This window comes from Notothenia rossii (genome assembly GCF_949606895.1).
Source record: "Notothenia rossii genome assembly, chromosome: 7".
NCBI classification, from domain to species: Eukaryota; Metazoa; Chordata; class Actinopteri; order Perciformes; family Nototheniidae; genus Notothenia; species Notothenia rossii.
This window is the reverse complement of record NC_136905.1, coordinates 78,847,455-78,874,471: the sequence shown is the minus strand read 5'-3', so window position 1 is coordinate 78,874,471 and position 27,017 is coordinate 78,847,455. Positions and strand designations below refer to the sequence as shown.

At 40.1% G+C, this 27,017-nt stretch overlaps 1 protein-coding gene across 1 annotated transcript; it reads right to left on the bottom strand.

Annotated features, from left to right (window-relative positions):
* Positions 1–25,293, bottom strand: crip2 (cysteine-rich protein 2). Its single transcript, XM_079641600.1, has 8 exons — positions 25,135–25,293; positions 10,684–10,778; positions 5,815–5,872; positions 5,146–5,271; positions 3,614–3,685; positions 3,213–3,307; positions 1,600–1,657; positions 1–1,336 (listed from the first exon to the last, which is right to left on the bottom strand). The coding sequence occupies exons 1-8, from the start codon at positions 25,175–25,177 to the stop codon at positions 1,269–1,271; spliced, it is 615 nt and encodes a 204-aa protein (XP_079497726.1). The 5' UTR covers positions 25,178–25,293; the 3' UTR covers positions 1–1,268.
* Between the last annotated feature and the right edge of the window lie 1,724 nt (positions 25,294–27,017).

Here is a 27,017-nt window from a genome sequence, read left to right as displayed (position 1 = left end):
AAGAGTTTATTACATATTTATTCAAGGAATTAAAAAGACAAAATGCAGCAGGGCTGAAGTGCAGCGTCTCATTCTACAAACAGTGAGCCCTACGATGTACGACAGGTATTAAACAAACACAGTAACAGTCTTACGATAATACTAGGATGCACATTCTCACAGAATGACTTGTCTGCAGTGTGTCTACAAGCTAAGCTACTGCTAACGGCAACAAATACTTCAAATAGCGCGTCATTTCTCGAAAAATAACAGCCTGGTTATTTATTTATAATTACCAATAAAACATCTTAGTTGTAGAGATTTTTTACAGCTTACATTGCCCCGTTTGACCTCCTTCACAATCAGTCCCATAAAGGGCAGCAGTACAATGGCTAATTAAATTTGAAGGACTTAATTTGAAGCAATAAATATTTGTTTCTTATCTGGCAACCCACATTCCTCCGTTTAGAAAACCCCATCCACATTCTGCCTCATTTTGGAAATGGACGGTTTTGTTGTTTATGAGCACATAAACCAGATTTTGACATTAAACAGGTTAATAACATATGCTTAAAATTAGAATAAATTCATGTTGACTCAATACAGCGTTGTGGATGTGTTGGATGTCATGTAACAGTCGCCTAACAGGTCCACTTTCCCACCTTTTTTGCAATATGTTGGGATTTTTTGTAATTTCTTTTAAAATAAGGAATGTTGACAGGCGGGCAAAAGGTAAATATGGCATTTTTAAAATACACATTTATTGGCAACCTGATTCTGAGCACCACCTGTGCCTCCAAGGCGTAATTCCTCCGGCTTTCAACGCGCTACACCTCCACCTCCAGCCAGAAGGCACTTCTCCACACCCAATAATCAATCTCTGTCACATTTTTGTTAAACACAAGTCACCTCAAACCGGATATCCTCAATCACACTGTTGTCAGGCTACAAAATTGAAATATAGGACCTTCGTATTTGACTGTGGTGACATTGAATGTGTTCTTGTACGTTTATAAATGTGTAAACATGGCATTAAATTACTTGTAATACCTGTGGGAATGCTTGGTGTGGCTCTCCCAGAGCAAATGTATTATACAACACATGTTTAGGCCATTTAAAATCATTCCTCCTGGTACTAAATCAGCTGGGAGCGGGTCAGAATAAAGGAGAAAAGGGATAATTTGTCTCAGGTATGAGCGCCAGGTGGGAGGAAGAGGACGGTTAATACTGTGGTTGATGGTCAGTGTTGTGTAGAGAAGAGGAGGGATGAAGCTGAGGGGACAAAAGGTTCAAGGCTGGGTCACTGCACTGGGCTCCTTCTCATAGATGTAGCTGCCAACACCACCAGTGTTCACGCCTGGAGAAACCAAAGGGACAAGGGGGGAGTCAGGGGGGGGGAGGAGAGAGGGGGAGAGAAGGAACAACATGAGCAGGAGAGGTTGCAAAACATTTCCTCCAGAAGCTGCTGCAGTTTTGCAGACAATGCTATGATGAAATGACTCTGAGTAACATCGAGTAATGTGCAACGTGTGCAGCGTGGCTCAATGCTCGGACATTTTGACATTCTGTAATAAAGTGCAGCTGATAATGGGTGGGTGGACAGCGCCCCCTAGCGGATACCTTTGGGCCCGAAGAGAACAGCGTAGCAGGGTTTGTGGCAGTAGGGCTGGCCGTCATGCTGCAATTGGATAAAATGCAAACATTAACACATGAAGGCATACATTTCTATAAATATTGATCTATAAATGTTCAGGCAGACAGGTGGAAAGGACTATTAAAAACAAAAACTTTTGTTTATTCTGTCTAGGTGATTGTTTTAGTGACGTTAATTTCCATTCTTCTTGTGTCATTCCCTTGTTTGCTGTTTTGTTTCATTTATATACATTTTTTATTCTTTTTCTTGGATCCTTTAACTTGTAAAGGTCATATATAACTCAAAATGATTGTCTTTGTAAACATATATTTTTTACCATTACACAGAAAAAACTGAAATTGTTGACTTTAATTAAATATGTCATGTCAACAGATTTCACATAACTGCATTAAGTTGGTTCCAAGCAATAATATTTAGTTTAAATAAATATATAAGGTTTCAACTTAATATGATTGCTTTCAACTAACATGATACAGTTATCTGAAATCTGTTGACTTAATGTCAAACTCAATTTCATCGTGGACCACATTAGCATTATGGTTGCACTCAAAGGGCCGGTTGTAACTATATAAATATAAATATATAATATACATATATATAAAATATTATATTAATATTATATTACATTATTGCCTCTGAATTGGATTATTATCGGATAGGGTGATAACTAACTACGTTTGAAAGCAGAAGTTCTAGATAAGTCTCTTCAGTGCGCATGGCACAAAATGAGATGCATTGTGGGACATGTAGTTTATGGGCAACCTACTTCTGTGAAGTGGCATGTAACCGTATAATAAACGTATTATATTCTTTGCAAGCTCTTGCGGGCCACATAAAATGAAGTCGATGGCCGGATTTGGCCCCCGGGCCTTGAGTTTGACACCCCTGACTTAATATATTTAATTAAAGTCAACATTCCAGTTTTTTCAGTGTATATAATAACAGTGTTTGTTTTCAGTTGTAATGATGAAGCCAGATTTGCCTGTGATATATTATAAATGCTTTGTCAGTCAAAAATCCAATATTGAATTTAAAATGTTATATATATATATATATATCTATATATTTGAGAGGCTTGAAACAGTATTTTCTTCCATTGGTGTGATTATTATTATTATTAATAATTTAAATATCAAAATGGTTAGCGCTAAAAAATAAAATGTGACTCAGCTAATCATTGCAACACGAATCTATTATAAACATGGATGTCAATGTTTGGAAATAACTAATTGCAATTATTTTTGACTGATATTGCAATTGCGAAATGATTCTCGATATAAGAGGGAATGATCATTTTTGAAACATTATTCACATTATCATTAAAATATATATATTGAAACGATCATGGTGTGATTTTTCAAGAGGAACTGTTCGAAACAAAGTCAAATATTGTTTGCAAACTGGGACGTCTCTGTAGCACCACAATACTTTATCTCAATATTGCTCTTACTGCTATTTGGAGATTGTACTCGTCAATGTTTTGCAAGTTTTATCAAATTTATATTTCTTGTGCGACCCTAGTAGTTATTTTCTTCTTCGCAGTATTCCTCCATCTTTGTTTTCTCAGTCTTTGCCTCACCTCTGCATGGCTGCCAGGAGTCAGAGTCTTGCTGCACCTCTCACAGCGCAGACAGGGTCGATGCCAGTCCTTACCCAGTGATGTCACCTTCTCAGCTATTTACACACACACACACACACACACACACACACACACACACACACACACACACACACACACACACACACACACACACACACACACACACACACACACACACACACACACACACACACACACACACACACACACACACACACACACACACACACACACACACACACACACACACACACACACACACACACACACACACACACACACACACCTGTGAGACACCATGGCAACCACTTTGCAGGTTCACACCTTTCCAAAACATTTTTCCACCTCACCTTTTGTCCCTGAATGTGTTAACTACTCACCAAAATACACCTTCTTGCTGCATCGGGGACACAGGTTGGCCTCTCCAGAAAAGGTGGTGATGCTTCCAGCAGCTAAAAAAATTCACAAACCACAAACACAAATTAAATTATTGCAAAGGCAAGAGAAACGATTGAATTATGACCACCAATCTTTCGAGTTAGGTGTGAAAAACAGGGTGCTAATAATGAAACCAAATGAAATTGAGCTTAATATTTAACAGTTTTTATATGTTACAACAGGGAATAATTAAGTTAAGAGGCTAATTACGACAATTTGACATATTCTGGTTGCCAGGATACTTCATTACTCCAATCGGGAGAGTCATCGGAAGTTTAGTGAACATGTAGTGTTGTTTTTAGACAGCAGGTGGCGCCAAACAGCAACAACACTGGTTTGGTGTTATTCTGTCATAAAACAACCTACACATACACACTTTTTTTCCCAACATATTAATAAAGAATCAATAAAAGCACAAAGATTAAATGATACTGCAAACTTGAGCACATAGAAACTAAAACCTTAAACAAACTATAAATAGCATGAAAACTAGGTGTTATGATTAAAGCACATTTAAAAGCGATTTTTGGTCGAGCCAAAGTGCTGTACATGTAATAAAAACACATTACTACGATCACAATAAAAGACAATAATTTACAACAGAAATATAAAAAACTAAAACACAGGGAATAGTCAGGTGTCGTACTCTGCTCTGACTAGAAGGCCAGAGAGAAAAAGCGTGTTTTTAGTGAGGATTTCAAAAACCCTAGTGTCTGGGCCGACCTCACATGGAGGGGCAGAGTGTTCCAGAGCCTGGGGCCAGCTGCTGCGAAGGCTCGGTGCCCTCAGGTTTTGAGCCTGGTCTTGTGCACTATCAGCAACAGCTGGTCAGCAAACCTTAAAGCTCTGGCTGGGGTGTAGCGCTGGAGGAGTTCGGCTGTATAAGCAGGAGCCAGCCCATTTAGGGCTTTGAAAACAAATAAAAGGATTTTAAAATCAATTCGGAACCGAATTGGAAGCCAGTGTAGTTAGGCCAGACTTTCCTCTTTATTTGATTAGATAAAAGCTTTTCAACACTGTAAAGTATTCCAAAGATTGTATGTTATATGGCAAGTTATTTCAAAAGTTAGCCCCCGCACATTGAAGGGTTTTATGTCCAGAGAACAAACAAAAGATCCTTAACCTTTGCTGAGTCTTCTAGCTTCTAAAAGCAAGTGAGTAGAAAAAAGCCATTAACAGAAAAGTGCACAGCGGAGACCAATTGAAGAAAAAACAGATAAAGGGTTTTTGTTCCTGCTGACAGGGGAAACACACCCGAGCTGACACGTCTGAGAAAATCCTCCTGAGGTCCCAAAAGACTTTGTGTATCGACGTTCTTATCATTGAGTAAGCAACAGCTTTCCTTTGACCTACAACACAAGAAGTCTAAAGGGGAAAACGACCCTATGAACTATCTTTCTCCCTGCTAGTCAACGCTCGCTGATAGATCCACAAATATAGTGCACACTGTACGAATAACATGCTTCTGAGTTACCTTTGGGTGCTGCCTTGGGGACAAACACTCGCTTCTCCTCAGCTTTAGGGGCTGAATCCACGCTGGTGGGGTTGTTGTTGGCGGGAGCATCGTACACATAAGAGCCAGCTCCACCGATGTTCACTCCTGGAAAAAAAAATTATTTGATTTGATATGACATAATAAATACTTCTTTTTTTTTAAATAAATGAATAGAATATTACAAAAATGAATACCTTCCATAAATATTTTATTGAGAAATAAATACATATTGGTAAATAAAAAGATTGCAGCTATCTAACAGCAGTAGCAGTTGAACAAGTCAAAGAATATATAGACACGTGAATACAAAAATAGATAAATGTAGTTTTTGTAAAAAATAAAATGCACTCTTTGTTATTGGTTTGTTATTTTATTTATTAATCACACTACTGATGTATTTGTGTTTTGATTTTTTTAAATTGTATGTACTTATCTATTTATTGGTGATTAAGTATTTTTTGTGCCTCCATTCTAAAAACCTTTTACAATATAGTTAGTCAATAAACAAACAAACCAAGTAACACAATACTAGAGAGTACACAACAAATCCAGTTAATATACTGTAAGAGAGTGCAATCAAAGTCTAGTGAAGATGCTAAAACAAGTGAATGTAGTAATTTATGCTGAATAAAAGTACATGAGTATTACCTTTTGGCCCAAAGAGGGCAGCATAGCACGGTTTGTGGCAGTAGGGCCGTCCATCGTGCTGTGGGAGAGACAGAAAAACATCAGTGACATTTATATAAAATAAACATACTCAATGAAACCCTGATGACGCAAATGGGAAAAGGCAATGAAATGTTAAAGTATAGTCATTTCACACTTTTTCTGACATCGTATATTTTGGTTTGGGGAGAAGATGGAAAGATTTAGTCCAAAAACGTATACAAGACTCTTTCTTTCCATTTCAACACATAATAATGACGCCGGCTGTATCCAAGAAACAGGACTCTGCTGATGAGCCAGCACCGAGAGGACGTGTCCCTACCCCACCTGAGGGGTCAGTTTGAGACATAGATGGCTCGCTGCTGATGCATGCTGGGAATGTGGCTGACATTGCTGGAGCATGTGACCAGCTTGTGAAGGGGATCAGGGCCGAGGGCCACTGGTCCAGAGCCCGATGCCCATAGAAGAGAAGAAACAAGCGAATGACACGGGAACGATGCCAGAGCCTGGGTGGTGAGGGAAAACCCTCCAGGAAGAGAGCCAGGCTTTAAAGTCGGGCTTCAAAATCATATATAATGATATTTTTAAACACATATCTTTATGGATACTGTAGAGATATTGTAGGGTTGACCATGGATAATTACAGTGTATTTACTCCTTGGGAATTTTTATAAATAACAATTTGTTTGTGGGTACACATAACATGCAAATAACATAAGATCAACAGTCTTAGAAAGTGTTATTACTTTTCTGTAAATCACCTTACAAACCAGGGAAAATCCTTTTTACCCTCCTGAATTCATTTGACAAAACCGGTACCAGCCGACACTGAGCGCTGGGATTCAAGAAAAACTCTCAGGGGCCCATAGGATGCGAGAAAAGTGATTTTGTATTAAAAAGGCCAATTTGAACAACAACTTTCATAGGAATGAATTGGCCCTTCCTCCAATGCTGTATCTAGTTATCTTAGTAATCTTGTATTAGATAAAAAGGGACAAACTACCCACAGTCCCTTCTGCTTTGGCCACATGAGCTCCGTTACCTCAGAAGACTGTGAGGCAGAGTAGAGGATTCTTCTCTCACGTTAAATAATGAATTAACCGTGACAGGATCAGCTACCGTTAAAGCACTCTCTCACTTCCTGTTTGACATTTATGAGATCCTTGAAGGTCCGGACAGCGCTGCCTTGACTAAGCACTGATGACTTTCTCAGGATAGGACACACATAGGGCTTCATTGTCAAGTCAAGGGAGAAAGGTCAAAGGGTTTGTTAACAGTCTGCTGTACAGTACTGGCTCTGGCTGTGAAGCAGAGGGACCCTAAAAATGGATTGTCCATCTTTACACACAGCCCACTCTCTTCCCAGAAGCTCACTTCCCACATCCTGACACTTAAATCTGTTTTCTCCATCTTTTTCGTTCCTGTCGTCATCCTCATCTTAATCTCCGTGCCTCATTGCTTCGAACTCTGCTCACTCACTTTGCTGGGCTTCAGTCCCTGGACAAGAGACCAGAATGCTAGTGGATTCACTTTTTACCACTAGCTGATTTTGATCTGCTTTTTTTACTTGCTTGCAGGCTTATGGCAAAGTCACTTCATGTCTTAACAGGTAGCTATTTTAAAAGAAAGATGCTATCAAGTGGCCAGACAATTCAATTAAAACAGCGATGTTTCCCTCTTAGATTTGATCATTTGAAGGATTTTTTTAGAGCCTAAAGTAATTGCAAGCATTGAGTGTTTTTCCTTATAAAAATTACTTATGTGTATCCACCAATTTGACTTAAGAAGTCACTTTACAGGTCTTAGTGAGTACTACTTCACATGTGAGCTACATGAGCCACCATAGCTCACTTGGTAGAGCTTGAGGCCCATATACTGGGGCTGAGGACCCGGGGTCAAATCTGGCCTGTGACCATTTGCCATGTGTCATCCCCTCTGTCACCCCCTTTTTAACACTGTCACTTCAATAAAAGGCACTGGTTAAATAAATTGGGGGTGTGGAGTTAGAAAGAATTTAGTTTAGCAGATCTTTGTATCCCACTTCTCATCTTTGGCTCCATTAGCGGCTACTAGCATAGCAATCCAGAATCTCTGACCAAAATGTTGGCTAAAAAGCATGGAATTAAAAAAGGCTATATCTGCGGTTCAGCTGCATAATTCATGGCTGTTTGGATTCATAGATATTTATCACTGGAGAAAATGTTTCCCTGAACTCAAAATCTCCCGTCTGTACGTTCATATTTCACTCCGTTAAGACTCTGACAAGTAGATGTGCATTCAAATACTATCTTGGTCTTTAAGGGGCAACAATGAGGACTTGTCACCTTTTCCTTTCTGAAGCCTGGCTCTCTGCCCAGGCTGCTGCCCTCATTCGCCCTCAGACGACAGGCCACGGTCGCCAGTTTCCTTTTAAAGAAGCAGTCAGTATTTCTCTGAGGGTCTTAACCTTTTGCATACCAGGTCTGAGATGACATCAAGCACCCGCAGTCCCCTTTATATGCTTTAAAACAAAAAGTCTACATCTCTAAACCTTGCTCTGTTTCCATGACGATGATTAAGTATTGATTTTTTGCCTAGTAAAAAGTCAGGCTCGTGGCACGGTGCTGCAGCCCGGGGCGGGCATGTGGATGCTGTCCATGGAGGGGGGGGGGGGGGGGGGGAGAGAGAGAGAGAGAGAGAGAGAGAGAGAGAGAGAGAGAGAGAGAGAGAGAGAGAGAGAGAGATTGTGTGACTTCATTACTGTAATCATGCTGAGATTAAACAGCAGCGCAGAAGCAGCATCCTTTGGGGTCTGCAGGGATTTTGCTTTTGTGTACAAAAACGCTGAGATCACATCCTCTGTGTGTTGAGAAAAGAGCGGGAAAGTCATCCAATAACAGAAATGGCGAGGATGAGATTGAAGTGCTGGTTGGGTCGCAGAGGGCAACATAAAAAAGGGCTTGATAAGAAAACCTCCGGTGGGCGGGGGTCTATATGTTGAGACGTGATACTGCGATGTGATTATGCAACAGAGAGGAAGAAGAGTGCTCATCCTGGAGGGGTTACAATTCCCAAAAGGACATCTCATATTGACAGATGCAGCCAGACACACAACACGGAAGGGAAAAATGCATGAACTCAGCAATTTCCTGTGCAGAAAGCACACGTTCTGTGGGGTGAAATGAAAGAAAAGAACATCATATCTTTGCAAAGCAGAAAAACACTTCCAGTCTTAACAGCTGGTCTCATCTTTGTTGGTTTCACTTTGGTAACGTTTTTCACATTAATGCAGCCGATGGCCAATAGGAAGCCGTCTTAATGGTGCTGACGAAGAGCCTAAGAGTTCAACACAGGAAGGTATTGTAGCTTATTAGCTAAGTGGCTTCACTCACTTTCATTTAACCTTCTGTGTTGCAGTAAAAACTGTCTCTCAGAAAAGGGATGATTTACTGACTAGGAGACAGGAGTCATTGGTGCAAAAACATCCTCCCCTTCACTAAATAAGTCCTTATTGGATTAATTTATGAACAATCCTGAGAGGGAACATGAGGGAGTAAACGACACAGAGAAGAGAAAATAGAAGGAAGCTATAAAAACAGGAAGCGACTAACAATACTATGATCTTCGCTGGCTAGCATGTTAGCGGTTAGCATCTCCAGCCACTGTAGATCACAAACGAGGTCTGAATGTAGTCTCTAGCATATATTACCAATATATTTTCAATATAAAACATTACTGTTGAGTAATGAACATACATACATGACATACATCATTCGTCATAATGCCAATCGCTGAAACGTGCTAACGGTTTCCTAAAAGCATTAGCATAGCTTTTAGCATGTTTCATTGAGGATCCACTGGAGAGGCATTCTGTCAATAAGTCAATACATGACCAGGCAGAACTAGCTTCCCCTTTTTAGATTTCACCACTAAAGTCAATGAACTGAACAGGAATATTGTCATGAAGTTCGTTTGACCTCGTGAGATCAACCGACTGTGCTGATATGTCATACAGAAAGACAACATAACTTCCAAAAATAGAAGTTGCATTAACATTGGAAAGCCCTTAAAGTCCATTCAGAGAAGCCATTTGTTTGACACTTTCAGCCACAGTGCTTCACAGCAGCACTGAGTGCGTATAATGTGAGCATGAATGGCCTCAGTGGGAAGTGAACTCCTACCCGAGGCAATATGCGAGATGTGCTCCATACACAGAGCCACTATACAGCATAGAAAGAGTCCATAACACTGCCCCAGTTACAGAGTAGTACATATCTCTTCATCCTGGTTTCCCTTGAAAAATTCACCATTAAGTTACACTGATAATAGAGGCTTTGTTTAGACCCTGCTATGTGCCTTGAAGCAAGAAGCTGAAATAGTGTAATTTACCATTTTTCAACACTATCTGGTAGTTTAATATTACAATACAATGAATCCTATTTTACAAACAGACCATAGATTTGAATTCTTAATCTGTAAATCAACTTTGAGATAGATTTACATTATTGGAGTATTGAGTTAATTATTTAACTCTGATAGGTTGTTTTATGGCATAGTTTGACAGTTAAATGAGTAGATGAATAGTAAGAAACTTGAATATATGTACGAAGTTACTTTTCACATGTTTATAATTGTGTATGTTATTAAACGATTATATAAAATGTGCTATTTTTGGTATATTTCCATTTGTTTATTTTACCGTTTCTAATCTCTCTTTTATTCACGTTGTGTGCACTGCCTTGACGCAACAAATACAATCAAATCTCTTGAGATCTCACTAGTTGCAGCACCAAAGACAGATTAGTAACAGATGCCTTTAATTTCAGCAGTGAGAGGACAGAGTTGTACACTTAGTGGTGGCTTCCTACTGACCTCAGCGTGGCCTCCGGCGTTCAGGAGCTTGTTGCAGCGGTCACACTTGAGACACATCTTGTGCCAGTCTTTCCCCAGTGATGACACCTTTTCAGCTGCACATGAAAGACAAAAGCGATGAGGGGATGAGTGCAAACATTCACATAAAGCAGCTTTTATACACATGACTATGCCCAACAACCATCAATTGTTTCACGCTTTGTGTGCGTTATAATGTGGCGTTCAAATCACTCATCGCTGAGAGGAATCACGCGCCCTCGTTGTTTCACTCCCCAGAATAATGATTAGCTTGTACTGTATTTGTGGGCTGATTCCCCTCGGGGAAATTGTGCCAACCGAGAGACTGGGGGGTGGGAGATACTGTGTAAAGGCCTGTGTACCACAACAGGATGCAGTAATGATGTCATTGCGGGATAAACAGAGTGGCGTGACGTGAGCCCCCGTCCAGCTGGAACAGCAGGGGGGTTCCCACATCTAACCCAGATCCTTTGTATCCTCACACACACACACACACACACACACACACACACACACACACACACACACACACACACACACACACACACACACACACACACACACACACACACACACACACACACACACACACACACACACACACACACACACACACACACACACACACACACACACACACACACACACACACACACACACACACACACACACACACACACACACACACACACACACACACACACACACACACACACACACACCTCCCCCAGTTTACAGTATACCCATCCTGCTGCAGACGGCCCTTCAACCCCATTTCCGTCCCCTTTTCTCTCCCAGACAAGCGAGGGACCCCTAATTATACCCTTTCCAACAATAAATCTCTGCTGCTTCCACACAATGGACCCCAAGGAGTCGTGCAGGCATCAGAGGAAACACCTTCTCTTATCAAGGCAGGGCACAAATAATAGGCGGATGCTGGAGTCTGTTTCCTTTATACCTCCAGTCACAAACACACACAAACAAACAGCATGAATGCAGACACACAGACGATCACTTCCTGCTGTGCGTCCTCTCTCTGGCTGCTTTCACACATGTACCATAACCTGTATAACTGCTGTCAAATTCCTGCATCACGTCAGGAGGCACAGGAAATCACACATCATAGAGCGGAGAGTCAGTTTCATGGAATTTAAAGAACTCATTTGTTAAAAGAAAAATAAGGCTGTACGATATGATGAAAATGCATTAACAGTGTTGAATGTAGCGAGACTAATATTGCTTGATACATTAACTTATATTCAAATTGCTTAAAGTGAGGGAGATACATTTGATTATCCTTTTTTTGCACTGCTGAACATTATATGAAAAAAAGGACCAAATTAAAAGATAATTACATTTGAAGGTGCAATTTCCACTGATCTTTTACAATGTTTTGACGAGTTTACGTTGCAATGATGGTCAAATAACACATTTTGCAGCCGTACCAAAAAAAAAAAAATGCAGAAAGAATAACTAAATGTGGACTTAATATAAAATGTCACCAAAGGTAAAACATGAGTTTAAGGTGCATAAAATAACTGGTTAATCAAGTATGAAAAATGTATATAAAATGTAACTAGTAAAGTAATTATTTTGGGTTTCATGACTTTTCAAAACCAGAAAAAAGGAAAAAGCCGTTGCCAACATGAGTTTGAGAGACCTTAATATTATTCCTTTTATGGATTGTTAATATACTAATTTCAGCGTTGACCAAATAAGTTCCATGATTTTGTTCAGAAATTTGATTTAATTCGATGTGAAAATTATGTTATGGGTATCATATTCTGGAAAATGCTTCTCAGGATTGCTTTAGGAGATCAGACTACTCCCTATAGAGCTTTCTGTTTGCTCTCCCGTCAGCTCTCCTTGTCAATTATAAAAACACAGAGACAAATGGCCAAACAAGGCCCTGGAGAGGAACTGGAGACGAGGAGTGTGACCTCCCATCAACACGTCAGCAGAGGAATGCTGACTTGGACATAGCAAATTGCCGGAAATGCTAAATCACTCTTAAAGATACTGTTATTCAGAGTAAGCCGACAATGAATCATTCTTTAAAATCAATAATATGCTCTTAAATCAGATGACCACAAAACCTTTAGAGACAGCCACTTGAGTTAAAAGGACGCTATCGCTGGTTATACTCAAGCAAAATGAGTTTGTACATGTTGTCCAACCACATTAGTTATGTTAAATGTGTTTATATGTATTGCATCATTCTAAGGTGGAGTGAAAAGCAGGTCATAATTGAGAGGGAGGGAAATGGCACATATTGTCTCCTGAAAGTCATTCATTGCACTTCGTTGTTCACATATAAAGTAACAGAAATAGTGTAAAAAATGTAATCGACATTTAATTTAAAATTCAGTTTACAAAAGATTTTCCTCTTGCTCTTTGGTTTGTTTCACTTAAGCTCACTTTTAATTCACCTAATACGTTGACATAACTAAGTTTGAGTTTCCAGAAGCCTTTCCAGTCATTACCACCACACGGGACAGAGGTATTAGTTACTAAATCATCTGAAAATTCAATGAATACACTCTCCTATTGAAGCAATAGAATTTGTGGTGGACACATTGATTTAGTGTCTGACTGCAAGTTATGGAAAGCAACAAAGAAGATCAGAGTCAGACACAGTAAACACAGTAACTTTTGCCTTCTCTATTCCCTTTTATATCAACAGAGCAAACCTTAAAACACCTTTACAGCATGTGATGTTTACATAGAGAACAAACCTGGAACCAGCAGTAGTTTAACCGGTCTGCTCTTGAGACAAGTGTGTGTGATTTATTTCCTCCTAAAACTAAGGACACCCATATACCGACTACCAGCTCTACGGTGTTCAAAATGCTGCCAGCGATTGCTCAGCATTTCATTTTCTCTCTGTGTGTGTGTGTGTGTGTGTGTGTGTGTGTGTGTGTGTGTGTGTGTGTGTGTGTGTGTGTGTGTGTGTGTGTGTGTGTGTGTGTGTGTGTGTGTGTGTGTGTGTGTGTGTGTGTGTGTGTGTGTGTGTGTGTGTTCTTGTTGTCGACTCACTCACGAACAGACACACCTCCACACAGCTTTGACAGTCAGCGTATGAGTGGACGTCAGAGCCTTGTCTCTGATGGAGTGTGTCCTCATTCAGTCTGTGACTGTGTGTGTGTGTGTATATAAACAAGTCCACTGTTTAACAGCTATGTTTTAAAGGCCAGATGTTATTATAAGAGGGGTGAGTCTCTCTGTCTGTCTGTATTATGTGCTATAGGAGTTAGAGTGGGGGAGGTGGAGGGGATCTGCCTATGGTCCAGATGTTTATACCCACCCAGCTGCAAGCAAGCCTCTATCCTCATTATCCTTCATGCTGTGCAGCTTGACCAGTGAAATTAAGCCAGAAAATGTGCAATTGATTTGAGATTTCTTAGGATCTAATAAAATAAATCGAACTCACTGCACCAATGAACCCGCATTAGGCTCTTTGTCTCCTAAAATAGTAACGTGTGGGCTCAAATTAAGCAACTGAACTGCCACCATGTCCTCCTTCACCTCGTTACAGCAACAACCTGAGGGTGAAAGCACCCACTTGTGTAAACAAACAAACTGCTGTTCACAGGGAAGTCTCTCCGGATATTCACATTTAGATTGTCAACATCGATGAGGATGTGCCAAATCCTTTTTAGCCAATTCTGTTTACTCTCTCACGACAAAATCAGTCACAAGCACACAACAAAGGATTCCCCAGTTGGTGTGACGTAAACAGTGGGACAGCTTTGGGGAATCACTGCTAAAGAGTTGTAGTTGAAAAGAGTTGTAAGACTATTAAACACCTGAACTTTGAAACAACATCCATAACATTAATCTGGCTGCTACTTAGAAATGATTTATCTAATATATCATATTGCAATTACTTGTATAGACTCTTATTGCACTATTTCACTTCTTTTTTTTTACTATGTTTATTTTTGTATTTACTATTTACTTGCACTATTTGTCTGTGTTATTGTGTTGCCTGTGACCTAAGATTTTCATCGTCATAACTACACTGTAGCTATGTTCGTATGACCAATAAAAGACTTGAACATCAAACCTGAAATGTGCGTAAAACTTGCTGTAAACCAACTTTAAGAGATACTTCAAATAAGCAGAAGCGCACTTTTCCCGAAACATTAAACGCCATATATTTAATGCGAGTATGACTCCTGTTTAGGATGTCATCTCCAAACTAAACGGATCACGAGACGATATAAGTCAGTATCTGGGAGGCTTAACATCTCGTGTGAACCATTTCCTGGGGAAAAGCTGCAATAGCAATCCACCTTCAGTGACATGCCAAAAATATCAGACGAGGTCCATCCGTGAGATTTGACCTGATTGTTTGGGATTGGTCCAAGGGACTGCAAAACAGATCATATAGATTAGAAAAATATGTGTAAATATTAACCTTGTGTTATGAGAGAGAACATGGATCTTTGGAATAGATTTAAAAAGTCCAAGAAAATAAGTTAATAAAAGTGTGCTGTAAAGGTTAAAGGTGGGGTAGGTAAGTTTGAGAAACCGGCTCGAGATACACTTTTTGTTATATTCCATGGAATGCTCTTAACATCCCGATAGCAATGAATATCTTAAGTGCTTTGACAAAGAATCCATTAAAAAATCTGTGGAAGCCGTAGTACTGTAAAAAGCCTACCTGCCTGTCAGCCTTCCATCTGTGCACAAACTTATCTCGTGCCCTCATTGGTCATGTGCGCGTTTGTGTGTGTTGGAGGAGGGGCTCTGTAAGGAAGTGGCAGTTGTTCTCCGGTTGTGTATTTTCTAATTCTAGCGCACTCAAGCTTGTTTTTCAAAATTGCCTACCCCACCTTTAAATGTGTGGGGTTGCTGGCATTGATAAAGTGTTTCATTTCATTCTTCCAAGTAAAAATATCCTGACATGTGTTGTATTCAAATGTACTTGCTTCAGAGGTCCAAAAAACATCTTGATTTGTGGGACTTCCTCACATTGATATCATCATTTAAATCATAGGGCAAAAACATTATGGCTGCCAAGGGGTGGGGACTCTTTTGCTTCTACAAATAAAAGTTTATGTTAGCCACATAAAGAACTGAGTGACAGACAATGTGACTGCAGGAACACTGAGCTCCAGGTGAGAGGATGACGTAATAATGAAAGCAGAGGTCTGGGCAGAGATCAGAGGTCAACCCCATCCCCATTTGATACCTGCACCCGTATAAGCTGCTTAGCTTCATTTGTAAATTCTTCATCTAAGCTCTGCAGTCTGCGGCCGGATTCTCTTATTACGCTGTCAATATGGTTTAAATCACTGAGACAGCCTGCTGTGGACTCTTCTTTTCTGACTTAGCTCACCGTTTTAATTACTTGTTTCGCTTTCAGTATATTCCTGAGCATCATCAAAGGAAAGGAGGCTGAGGTCTAGAGCCACAACATTGCAGTCAGAGCTTACATTTGTAATTAAGAAACACGAGCACAATTTAATGTGGAAAACGAGTTCTGAAACTGTGCACACGGCACCACCTGATGTTCATAAACACTTCCTCAGCAGTGGCACTCCACCCAGCCCGGCACATTTAAGTTAATTTGGCGCCAGGAAATTACCGAACAGGCTAAAATGCAAAAAAAGTAAAACAACTTGACGCCCAATGAAAGAGGCGTTACTGGCAGGAAATTAAGCAGCAACATCTCATCTAAAGATATTACTTTGTGCCATTCAAAACTCAAAGCAGTTTTACGTAAATGGAAAAAGCATTTAAAGTGAGAGTGGCTCATGCCTTTTGAACTAATAAGGTCAGACTATTCACACTTAATACAGCCATAATGTAATTCATAGCTTCAAACATACTTTGGACGTCATAACTAATGAGAAAAGGGCTGTTTTCTCTCACTTGGTTTTAAGTCTGTCTACTGTTCTCCTGACATACCATATAAACCCATAAAACAAATATTTACTAAAAGCTGATGCAACATAATTAGTTGGGGCCGCCACACTTTGTTAGGCCTAACTTTATTTGCGCAAAAGCGCAGTAGGAGTCACAAGACATCTTAGGCAGCGTATAAAAGCAGCAATTAAACATCAAATGACTGATGTTTATATTCAGTTAGTGCGAGTATCAGTTCTGCTTCCAAAGATGAGAGGCACATCAGAAAACTTCAAGCCGTTTATAATTCAATTTAAATGTCATTTCTCTGACATGATTCACTTACACTTCAGATCATATTACGAGTGAAACCAATTATGCTCCAGACAGACTGTAAGGGGAGCCGCATGGGAGCAGCAAACGGTCCTCAAAAACACACTGTAATTGGACAGAACATTAAGAAACAGAAATGTAATGAGTTGTCTTCAGAGGGGAAACATTAACGGCCAATTTTTCCAAACGACTTAATTATGGGCGCTTTACTGTGAACAGTGACAGGGCGCCTGCACCCAAGAAACACCAGAGATTCAGCTTCAGGTCAGGGGGAAATTCATCCTTTCTGTCTTAAAGAACAAGTTCTGAACAACATTTGTACAGCTGAACTCCCAGCATGCAATGCAGCAGGAATGTCCACCAGGGGGGTTGGGCTCTGAAATCTCATATGGGTGCTCTCTTATCACTAAATAATTAGATTGGGTTAGGACAGAGGGGAATCTGATGTGTATGCAGTTCTGCAGGAGGATCCATAACTGTGAAGCTGCTGTTTGAGTTCAACTGCTTTAAGAGAAGTGTGAATAGTAAGGGTGGAGGGACACATTGATTAATTAAAGATAAACAACATTGGTATCTCCCAAGATGCTTAACAATTCATAATAATAATTCACTACAAGTTTTTTTTATTGTGTGCCAATGAGTTATTATCCTCAAAGTCACTAAGATCGAAGAAATACTAATATTTATTTCCGGAAGTTTTAGCATGAAGAACTGTTGCCTTTCGTCTAATGTTTGCCTTGATGTGATTACAGTAGTGCAATCAGTTAATATAAGGTTTTCAAATTTAAAACCCCTTAATTGTAAGCAAACTTGACTTTGCCTTCATGCCAAAATGTGCCTTTTATAAACACTTTGATAACAAACAGCGGACTGAAGTAAATCCTGAAACGAGGACCAATGTGGTCCTGAATCGATAACCGATTAGAATCGATCGTGACCACAATAATCTAATCTAAAGAAAGGTTGATAGTAAATTAATGTAGTACACTCTAATGGAGCATCGAAGACCTCATTGCTATTTAAAAATGTACAATTTATAACCAGCTCAATCAGTTTGTCAAAGTTAAGGCTGATGTTAAATTGCAAGTGGATCTTTATGAGTATTTTTTATATTCATGTCACATTTTTACACCAAATTAAGCTCTATTTTCTTGATGTAACCAATGTTATTGTTATCATTTCTAAATCACGCCTGGCTGGGTTTTGTTTCATTGCACCCTCTGGTAACATGGACCCATCTGTTCAGCTCTTCCTATCACACACACACACACACACACACACACACACACACACACACACACACACACACACACACACACACACACACACACACACACACACACACACACACACACACACACACACACACACACACACACACACACACACACACACACACACACACACACTCTCTCTTTCTCATTCTCTTTCTCCATCAGTGACAGCTGAGTCCACGCGGGTGTTTCTCTGTGTTTGGCTGCAGCAGTGTGATAACTGCACGTCCTGATAAACACTCTACACCTGACTAACTAAAGGCCCAGGAGGCAAAGCCGAACCCGAACATGAGAGGAACATTTAGTAAAAAAAATGTCTTGCATCTCTAGAGAAATGTATGAAGGGAAAAAACAAGCAGCCTGCGTTTCCTCCTCTGCATCCTCTCTATTCTGTTCTCTGGAGTACAAACACCCTCAAGGACTGGTGACCTTTTACTAAGCTTTAAAAGACAATCGCCTTTCAGTCCGGGCACATGGGGGATTCAACCTCACCAAGGGAAGGGGCTTTGGAGGAATTTTCCACTTGTTCATTCACTACTCAACCCATAAGTGTCATTTATGAATTTCTGGAAAAATCTGTGACAAATTCTATAATGGCCAAGATACAGGTTTACTTTATTCCACAAATAATAGTAATATTCCAAAAGTACTATTTTTGGAGCACTTTTTCTTTGTTTATAGTCAAAGACGCATTGGCAAAAAAAATTGATGTTTACAGCCAATGTGCAAAACTTATTTTATAGGACTAAACTATAAACACATTTTTGTTTTCGTTATTGAAATAATGTATAGATTATTTGTACTTGATGGTTGCAGCCAACGATTCTTTCCATCATTGATTAACCTGACGTTTCACCACGTAATTAGCTTTTTCTACAAAATTGGGAAAAATGTACATTATAATTTCCCAGGTTCAAAGGTTATTTAGCTATCTCCTTTTGTCCATCCAAGAGCTCAACACCCCAATATATTGTATACAAGAATTCTATAGAGAAAAGAAGCAAATAAAGCATCAACTCACTTTAAGATCTGTACATTTATTTTGTAAACTGCAATATTCAACTTCATTAAAATCCACCTGTACCTAAATAAGGTACTAGCAGATGTTTTAAATGTCACAGAACTTTTAAAGATAAACCTCTGATCGTAGTGAGGGAAGTAAGAGTGAGTTGACCGTGGCGGTGGTTTAGTAAACAGTGGAATTATTTTAATGGTCAGTGTGTGCTGCGGTGCTCACAGTGCAGGGTGGGGATGCTGAAGAGCGACCCAGGAAACATGCTTTTGGTTTCCCCATCCTGTGGCTGATGCAACCCCTTGGCAAAACTTAGCTCTGGAGGTCGTCTGTCGCCTCAGCCAAGGCGAGGTTTCCTCCCCAGGCGTTCTCCCTCTCTCCCCCCTCTCCCTCTGAGAATAAAAGAGGCCGACCTCGTGAATCCCGCTGGCTGACGTAAGTGGGCTGCAGTTAACTCGCATCCTGTCTGCGCTGCTCACAGGGGCCGCAGCCAAAGCACCCAACGTCCCTCCGTGGACCCGGGGGCCAAGCTTGCCCCACACTGCCTCTCATCTCTAACGGGTCAGGACACTGTGTCCCAGCTACAGTCAGGGACTTCAAAAGCATGTAGTCTGCACGATTAGCCTGAAGAGAAGTGGACCATGTCTTCAAAAGAGAGGCAGGACTGTATGACTAGAATGGCACCTTCAGATGGAGCCTGTGTAATTGGGTAATCAGCCCTTGAGGGGCAGACATCATATGACAGAGGCATTAAATGTATAAAATGCTTAGACCACTTTGAGTGAAGTCATCTGAGTCGTTTAGGAGGCGTTACTGCATGGTAGTCCCCTTTGAAAGTGTAGAAAAGAATCTAGTTCTTAAGCCTGAGAGTTATTTTTTAATCCTGAACTGATGGTTCTGGCAAGACATTTTTAGAGTAGAGTCCCTGGAAACACAAAAGAAGAATGGAAACGTTCATATGTTTTAATAAAAGAGACGGCACTAAAGAGTGATACAGAATAAGCTAAATGAAATACATGCGTGCAGTATTTATTTGTCTTCGGCATCATGTTTACTACTAAACCGCTTTGTTTTCTGTGATCTAGGCGTGGGTAAATGCTGTCACTTATTATCCGGAGTTTTAGCTACCATTCATAATTAAATAAGCATGGCCAACAACACAACAGTCTGTGCATTGAACTCCAGAGGGGAGGGGAGGCTATTGTTAGTTTTTTCACTAACTGAGAACATTTGCCATTTTCCCCATCTGACAATGTGTTGATACATTTTGAACATTTTGAACAAAGGTAAGGATGTTGACAGATACTGCTGAGTTACATTAACTTCTTATTTATGCTATTATAGTTGTGTTCTAAACTAATTAGGAAAGAATACCTTTGATACTTTTAGAAAACTGAGTGAGTGTGAGTTTATACAATTGAGTAAGTCAAATGTTCTCCAGCTGCTATTTAAGGTTATGTGCTGGAATTCAATCTAGTTTTCTTTCAATTTTTCCCAAAAGTCTGCACTATTTAAGTTTAATCTTTACTGATTTCTAATCTAACATAGAATTGTCTGCGATTTGTTCTAAATGCTTCCTGTAAGAACTTTTAAAGGTCAACTGGCACTTACACACAGCAGGGCAGAAGACTGTTATATATATATAGAGGCAAACACTCTTTATCGCAAAACAATATCGTACAAAATTAAATTTGACATAATGAGAATCCTATGGTTTACAACTTTAAAGTTCAATCCATCTGAATGGACTACAGAGCCCCTTTGTTCCCTCTGCTGTTATGCAACAGGTCATTCTGCTGCAAGGTGGAATGCTTTCACCTGTGAGAGGGCTGACTTTCAGCACCGAGCTAAGTGCCATCTCCATTAGGGGATCATATTTGTTCCTCAAAAAGCCAGGGAAAAAGGATCCTCATTGACTGGTGAACAGTGGCAGGCAGGTTATGCAATGAAAGCGAGCGGGAGGCAAGGACTCAAGAAATGTTGTTACATAACTAAAAGGCACATTCACACAGCCCACTGGGCAGCCGAGTGGAAAACAGGGTACAGAGGAGATGGAAAGGGAAAAATAGCTTTTGTGTGGGTGTTTGGGGTAAAAGTGGGATCGAGAGAGGTGTGTGGGAAACCCGTCGTCGGGCTGAGAGACGAAGGTATTCTGCCTCGCTGGAAGCAACAAACGTGCGAGGAGACAGAAAGAGCTTTGTGTGAATAGACTTGTCGTTTCTCATTATAATGCATGAGGCGCTTTGAGAGTCTCCTGTTAAAATAAAGGCAAGCCATTTCACCCCATTTCCCCCATTCCTCCTAGTTTGGGAAAGAGGAATTTGGAGCCTGAGGCGAGAGCAAGTGGTCGAAGAAGTAGAGGAAAAAGAGCCAGAGTGAGAGGAATTGGTGGATGAATGAGAGGAAGAGGAACTCACAACATAGCATCATTAGTTTCTCATTTGTTCACTTTGCCACACAAAGATGCTTTGCTCCAATTTGTCATGCAGAGTTGTGGCTGGATGGCTGAGCTGAATTTGGGTCTGGAGCTGAGAGAGATTTAGTGAGCCATGCTGTGTTGTGTCCCGTATGAACTCTATCACACGCTAACTACGTATTCCCACTGGGCCTCGTCACATGTCAGCCAATAGTCCCTGGTGTATTTTAAGCATCTCTGTACCACAGGAACGAACAGATGTGTGGCCGCAACGTGGACGCTTGGAATTCAAATTCAGCCAACCCAACAATTAAAAAGCAAGAGGTTCACTTTCTCTTAACACAAGCAACAACTGAAGCTTTCCATCTTTTTGGTGTTGTTGAACATGGTCTCACGCAAAGCTAAATAAACGGCACGCTATTTTAAAAGCATTTTTAATGTCATGTGAACGCATTTTTCATAACCCAACTGGTCACATATGGAACCAAGGTTATAGTATTAAACACGTGTCTAATGTTGTAAATTCAAATAAAACTACTTGGTTAGGTTTAGTAAAAAAAATCATGGTTTGGGTTTCTTTTTTTAAACTCTTTTTAAAAAGGAGTTTAAGTTACGTAAAGAAGTCTAAGATGGACTTTTGGTTGCATACGAACAGCGGTCTCCTGGGTAAAAGTCATGGGTTTCTATGGCAACTCCATCCAACCCAACCGATCAAAATGAAAGCGCAAAGTTAAAATGCATAGTGATAACATGCAAAAATAGATTAAAGGTGGGGTAGGTAATTCACTTCAGAAACAATTTTTGTTATATTCCATGGAATGCTCTTAACATCCCGATAGCAATGAATACATTAAATGCTTTAACAATAGATACATTAAAACATTTCATCTGTGGAAGCCGTGGAACTGTAAAAAGCACGAACAATTAATTTCACCGGCCTGGCTAAAATAACTGGCCATTGGTCATGTGCACGTTCGTGTGTGTTGGAGGAGGGACTCTGTAAGGAAGTCTGAAGGAAGGGGCAGATTTTTCGGCTGCGTATTTTCAAATTCTAGCGCACTCGAGCTGGTTTCTCCATTCTTACCTACCCTACCTTTAAGGAATTGGCATGTTATTCATACTCCATTTGGTGATGCCAGGCGGTGGCGTTTAAATTTGACTTTTTCTTGGAAAAAGAAAAAACCTGCACAACCAAAGACAACGTCAGCAACAGTCAACACTTACTTTTAGTGGCAATGAAATTAAACCACGCCGACCATAACACAGCTGTTCATTAAAGTAACGAACGGAAAAAAGACATTCAAAAGTACTCCAATCCGTGGCACACCACAGCCACTTTAAATGACGTTCTTTTAAGAGGAGAGTCAAGTGTAGACAACATTTGCCTGATTAATCTAATATTGGGCGACAGCAGCTGCAGGACCAGGTTGGAAACAGCAGGGTGGGCCAATCACTGCTGTGTATAGCTACACCACCAACCACCACCATAAGGGAAGGAAATGGGACGGGAAATAGACCATTTTCTCTATCAATAACACATGTCCCGGTGTAGATCAGAAACATTTTACACCCTCATTCGTGCAACTTTAACGGTTCTGCAGACCTGAGAAGGAGTTCTGAAAGGCCAAGTATCTGAGAGGAGGATGCATGTAGGTGGAGCTGGTGAGCTCATATTTGAATACATCATGTTGGTGCTTCAGGCTGTGGGCAGCAGCACATGCAGATATTTTTCTCCCACCCTTGACCCCTCCCATGCTTGTCATATGTGCGCTACCCTCTTCAGGCTGTGGGCAGCAGCACATGCAGATATTTTTGTCCCACCCTTGACCCCTCCCATGCTTGTCATATGTGTGCTACCCTCCCTTGTAATGACTTTAACCATGTTAAAACCTCCCTCACTTTCTACATCCTTTTACAGGCGACTCAGCCGCGGGCACTCTCCACCCAATAAGACACACCCCAACCAAAGATAACTCCACTAGGATGGATCTCAGTATGTTACGTAAAAAAATAACATACACATCACAGAGGAGCTGTGACTCACTCGCTGCAGCGAATTAAGGTTACAGTATAAATGAATACTCAGACATGCATAACATTTGTAATGGAGGAAATAAAATCTTATTTGCACAGATATTTATTCCATGCCAGTGACTCGGGACGCATACTAAGTAAGAGCAGCAGCTGTGTGTTTGCGGCCACTGTTACATAAGAGGACTTGCATCCAATCACATAATTGATTTTGACCCCTGTGACAGCTCTGTTGTGTGCTGTGAAGTGGAGGAAAGATCAGCCGCGCAGAAGAACACATTTTTTGTTTTCAGCACGCAAACAAACATAAACAAAGGATTACGTAAACAGGAGAACAGGAGCATGTTTCCTAAGGACACACTGAACTGGGTGCATAGCAAGTGCAGCCTTCAGATTGAAAGCATTCATGTAAATGTTTGTTTATCTTCATGAACTGAGCTCCTTTAATCCTCTGCCCTGTTCTCATCTGAGAGCATTTCTTCACTGTAAACATCTGTTACAGTAAATATTATATGCAATCGCCGTGACTAAGTGTTACTCTTCGCTCAAGTAGGTGTTTTGTACTCCCATATTTGTTTACTGAGATGCAAAAGATGCATGTTTACATGTTTTCATAGCACTGACGCAGCATGATGTTCCCGTGCTTCTTCGTGAGTGGGCAATCTCAGCATATGGCATTTCTGTACTCTTGGCAGTGGCCTCCATCAGCAACCCTCTAAAGCCAACTGCCAAGCTTGGATGTTTACCAAACACAACAAATTAAAAATGGCACAGATCAGTATCAAAATAAAATAAATCATTGATTTTGTTTTTGTGAATTCAGTGCAGACGGGGCATGGTTCTCTCACTCACATTAAAAGCACTTTATATGTTATAAATAGAAGGGATTTGTTGAAATATTTGCTCTTTTGTTTACATTGACCTATTTCTCCTCTCCAGCTGTTGGCTTTCCCCAAAGTTTGTGTGTAAATCATTCACTCAAGTCACTATTTCCCTTAAAATAATGATTAATCTAAGGAATGCTTTAGTTCTGTGAGAAATTTCTTTGGGTCAAATTAGGAATGGTTGGCATTTTTCCCACCACTGAACATAAAAAGCCTAAAGCAATATTGATCTTTGTGGATCCAATATTGGGCTACTGTCAAACATACAAATACTTGATATACCCTATTGTATGTTGAGATATTGTAACTTAAGCATATGCATACATTCAGAACTCCTTTTGAAAAATAGGCATTTTTAATATACCTAAATTCTGTAATTCAACACATGCTTAATTGTAGTTTTTTGACACGCTTGTTTTTTTCAATGAATGAAAAATAACTCCTTTTGTCTTAATAGGAATTTTTCCTGATTAAATGTGTAAACAAAGGTTAGTGTAACGTTACAAAAACAGTGGAACACGTTGTCCCCAAAATATCGATATTTTGGCTTAAGAGTCGCAGAAAACACCATCATCATGACCTAAAAGCAATTTCAAAAAGCTAGGACTAAATAAAACGGGTAGCACTTACCGAAATACACCGTCTTCTCACACTTGGGGCACTTTGAAGACATGTTGGATTTTGTGGGTGAAAGTGGTCTGTTTTGTTTGTCCGGAGCTGCGTTCACTGGCTCTTCTCTGCACAGCAAGTGTCTTCGCACCGCTCACAGGAGCCCGAGCATCTATTCACTCCACGAGACTCATTTGCATAGCCCCGCCTCCTCCACGATACTCATGTCCCCTTCACATGCTGTGGGAAATGTCATAACTTTACAGCAAATTGTCGATAAACATAGTAGAAGAATATTGACCATCATCTACTTTCTTTGAGTGATTGTTTCCAGATACAAACAGTATATTTTATGACAAGTTGTTGGTGTTTTTTTACCTAATTTCTGAATAAAAAAATAAAAAAGTTAATCCCAAAGTGTTGGGGTTCAGTTCGAAAGCTAATGTTTGATCGCACCCATTTAAATATAGCATAACATTTGAATAAAAATGGGATTACGCCATGTAACTTTTAATCTTAGTGTAGCCTACTGTCATAGAGATATAATTTTATCGGAATCCAACATTAGTGAAATGTATTAAGACAAGCAACTATTTGAGATACATTAGCCCTTTAGTGAAGTAGCTAGCTGTAAACATGAGTTAAAAAATAAATCAAATGGCTACAATTAATTAACTGAATATCTAAAAAAAAAACTACGATGTAAGTTTTCATTGTTTTATATTATAGATATATAATGGAGACTATTTAGTGTTCAATTTTGTTAAATTATTCTCTTTTGTGAAAGTTCTGGCTTCTTCTTGTTCATTTTGCTTAACATCTATCAAACTGTTAATTTCAAGACAAGCTTTCGTTTTAATCTGTCCCCATTTCATGGATTTTGAAGCGTTATCCATTTAGAGATGAAATGTGGATGTAACTGACAGACTGACAATCTTATTTCATGGAGTGATCCACCAATACAGTTAAAAGCGTGCAGGATTTTACCTAAAATACTTCTTTGAGTTTTCTTGATCAACTGTTGCAGTCCAAAAGTGTGTGTAGCTTTGTCCTTTTTGGGAATTTCTTGCTTGTTTCTTTGCCTACATGTGGTCATTTGGAAAAGCTATAAACCCTTTAACCTTTAGATGTAGTTGACTAACATGTCCTACATGTTTTGTTTTAATCAGGCAATGGCCTTTAGAATAGCTGTGTGATATATATTTTACGAGCAGCACCTGAATGCAGCATTGCTATATAGGCCAGACTGTGGTCTTGTCATAGCCAGGCGGGAAAGCGTTTTTGAGCAACAGTGAACACACATGCACTCCCATTTCCCTTTTCCCCTCATTTCCACGACAGGAGTAGGAGTAGTGTTTGGTTGAATCACAATGCTCTCTTTCAGAGTGAGTGACTCGTAGGAATTTGTTAGGCTAAAGGAAGAAGCAGAAACGTGGCTCTGCTGGATCGGCTTTCTCCTAAGAAGGCTGCTGGCTTTGTGACAAATTAGGCCTCCTGAAGGGAGGAAGGCGTATCAGAAAAACAGCTTTTGAAATGTTTCACGATTGACAAGTCCTCGTTGCATTTACTTATGATGACTAATTTAAAGACATTATCAGTTCCTACTACAGTTTGTCTGCCTCTTTCCACTCAGGCCTATTCAGAGTGTCTGAGATCATCTTTTTCACACATGGGTGCTGTCTGGTGTGTCTGCTCAGTGACACAGTGCAGGACCAGGAACAGACTCTGATATTTCCCACATCTGTGTCCCGGCTGATTAGCAACCGTCAGCATGCCTGTAAACGGTTTCTCCTTATCTCTTATTCTGAGATCACTGTTTTTAAAAAAAACATCTAACGGTCAACTTGAGACTCGAAGGCATCTTAACTGTACACTGGACAAGTTGGGGGAATCATGACACCTTA

Excerpts from the sequence above, each read along its gene's own strand:
- crip2 (XM_079641600.1), bottom strand. The coding sequence starts at position 25,177 with ATGTCTTCAAAGTGCCCCAAGTGTGAGAAGACGGTGTATTTCG. Across the intron at positions 10,779-25,134 it reads TGAGAAGACGGTGTATTTCG|CTGAAAAGGTGTCATCACTG; the intron begins GTAAGTGCTACC and ends TTTCATGTGCAG. Across the intron at positions 5,873-10,683 it reads ACGCCGGAGGCCACGCTGAG|CACGATGGACGGCCCTACTG; the intron begins GTCAGTAGGAAG and ends TCTCTCCCACAG.